The sequence below is a fragment of the Microtus ochrogaster genome, unplaced genomic scaffold (assembly GCF_000317375.1).
Source record: "Microtus ochrogaster isolate Prairie Vole_2 unplaced genomic scaffold, MicOch1.0 UNK77, whole genome shotgun sequence".
NCBI lineage: Eukaryota > Metazoa > Chordata > Mammalia > Rodentia > Cricetidae > Microtus > Microtus ochrogaster.
Genome location: NW_004949175.1, coordinates 935755 through 937552, shown reverse-complemented (window position 1 = coordinate 937552; position 1798 = coordinate 935755). Strand labels below are relative to the sequence as shown.

At 41.8% G+C, this 1798-nt stretch overlaps 1 protein-coding gene across 1 annotated transcript in view; it reads left to right on the top strand.

The window, feature by feature from the left end:
• Prkdc (protein kinase, DNA-activated, catalytic subunit) overlaps positions 1-1798 on the top strand; it is a 174764-nt gene that overhangs the window by 55143 nt on the left and 117823 nt on the right. The window contains exons 33-34 of the mRNA XM_013354879.2: positions 875-1083; positions 1482-1614. Coding sequence (XP_013210333.1) covers positions 875-1083; positions 1482-1614 — 342 coding nt within the window. The remainder of the gene's footprint in view (positions 1-874; positions 1084-1481; positions 1615-1798) is intronic.

The following is a 1798-nucleotide window of genomic DNA, read 5'->3' as shown; positions in this document are numbered from 1 at the left end:
AACTTTTCAGGTAAATGGATGGAACTAGAGAAGATCTTACTGAGTGCGGTCACCCAGACTGAGAAAGAGAGACATTCCATGTACCCCCTTATTACAGGTTTATAGGTACAGATCTTCAATGTGAGTAAATATTCCAGAGTAACTCACAGGGCAGGGAACCCTGACTGCTCTTCAGACTCGAGAGGGAGGGAGAGAGGAGGGGGGGTAGGTTAGGAGGGGGGAGGTTGGGAGGGGGGAGAGTGGGAGGAGTGGGAGGCTGGGAGGAGGCAGAAAATTTTTTTTTTCTTTCTTAATAAAAAAAAAAAATAAAGGGTCACAGAATTAGGACAGTTGAGAATCACTGCCTTAGATCATTAGCCACAAGGGAGAAACATATCAAAATGACATTGAGATGCCATCTTAGCCCAATTCAAATAGTTATCATTAAGAAATCAAAACAGTAAAAAATACTGGTGAAGATGGGAGAAAAAGGAAATCAGTTACTGCTTTGGGGGTCAGGACCTGAGGGTATAGTTTAGTAGGAAGGTCCTTGCTTGTAAGCTGTGCATTCTGTCCGTAGCACTGTAATTTCACTAAAGATAGGAACATGAATTAGCCTAGCCACTCTGGAAATCAGTATGAATATTCCTCAAAAACAGAATAGTGATGTCATGTGATAGAGTCTAACTAGATATTCTAAAATTAAAAAAAAAAATTAAAATCTGAAATCATTTTGGTTTCAAGCATATTAATACTTTTCAATTATTTTCAGAAAATCTGCCAAATCTGTCGGTATTGTGACTATTCGCACCTTGTGGACCTTGTTTATACTGTGATGAGAAGAGCTACTGGCTAAGAAGCACTTTTATTCCAATTGTCTTTTCTATCTTTATAGCTCCTGGAGAAGGACTTGTGTAACACAAACCTAATGAAAGTCTTAGTGAAAATGCTTTGTGAGCCCGTGAGCTTAGGGTTCAATGTTGGCGACGTCCAGGTTATGAACCACCTTCCCAGCATTTGTGTGAACCTGCTGAAGGCACTGAAGAAGTCCCCATGCAGAGACGTGCTGGAGACTCACCTGAAGGAGAAAGTGACAGCGCAGAGGTGGGCGGGCGCTCAGGGAGTGCTCAGTTACTGTGATTTAGGTCCTCACTTATCCAGTGTTCCTCACAGCCATGTGCACAACTGCAGTGTCCTCAAGAAAGGGACTTGTCAGTGCCTATGTGTGCTTATGTGTGTGCGTGCACTTGTGTGTGCACACACAAATGATCTCATACACTGTTTGGAAATCATGACCTTCACTAATTCCTTTCCTGCCTGTAGGATGGGCGAGAACAGTAGATGTACCTCATTTGCTGTTCTCTGAGCCTTCCTCTGGTGTTACCTTTGCGTTTTCCAGGACCATGTTAGTGAGTTTGAGGGCCAAGTGACTAGTAAAGTTATGACAGCAACACGGTTCCTTAGTGTGTCCTTACCTGGTTTTCTGTTGTTCTCACGGGCAGTGTCGAAGAGCTCTGTGCCATTAACTTGTGTGACTCTGATGCTCGCCAAGAAAGGACCAAGTTGCTGTCTGTCTTAGCAGCCTGTAAACAGCTTCACAAAGCTGGCTTCTCTCATGTTATATCCCCTTCTCAGGTAACCATAATTAATTTATTTTATTTACCTTTTGCTTTCTCTATTATACTGATTTCATTATGGCATTTAGGTTTATATTACTTGCTTAAATTATTTTACATACAGAATATACTGAACTAGAGATTAGAGAACTCTTACGTATAGGTGCTGACTAGAATATACTGGACTAGAGATTAGAGAACTC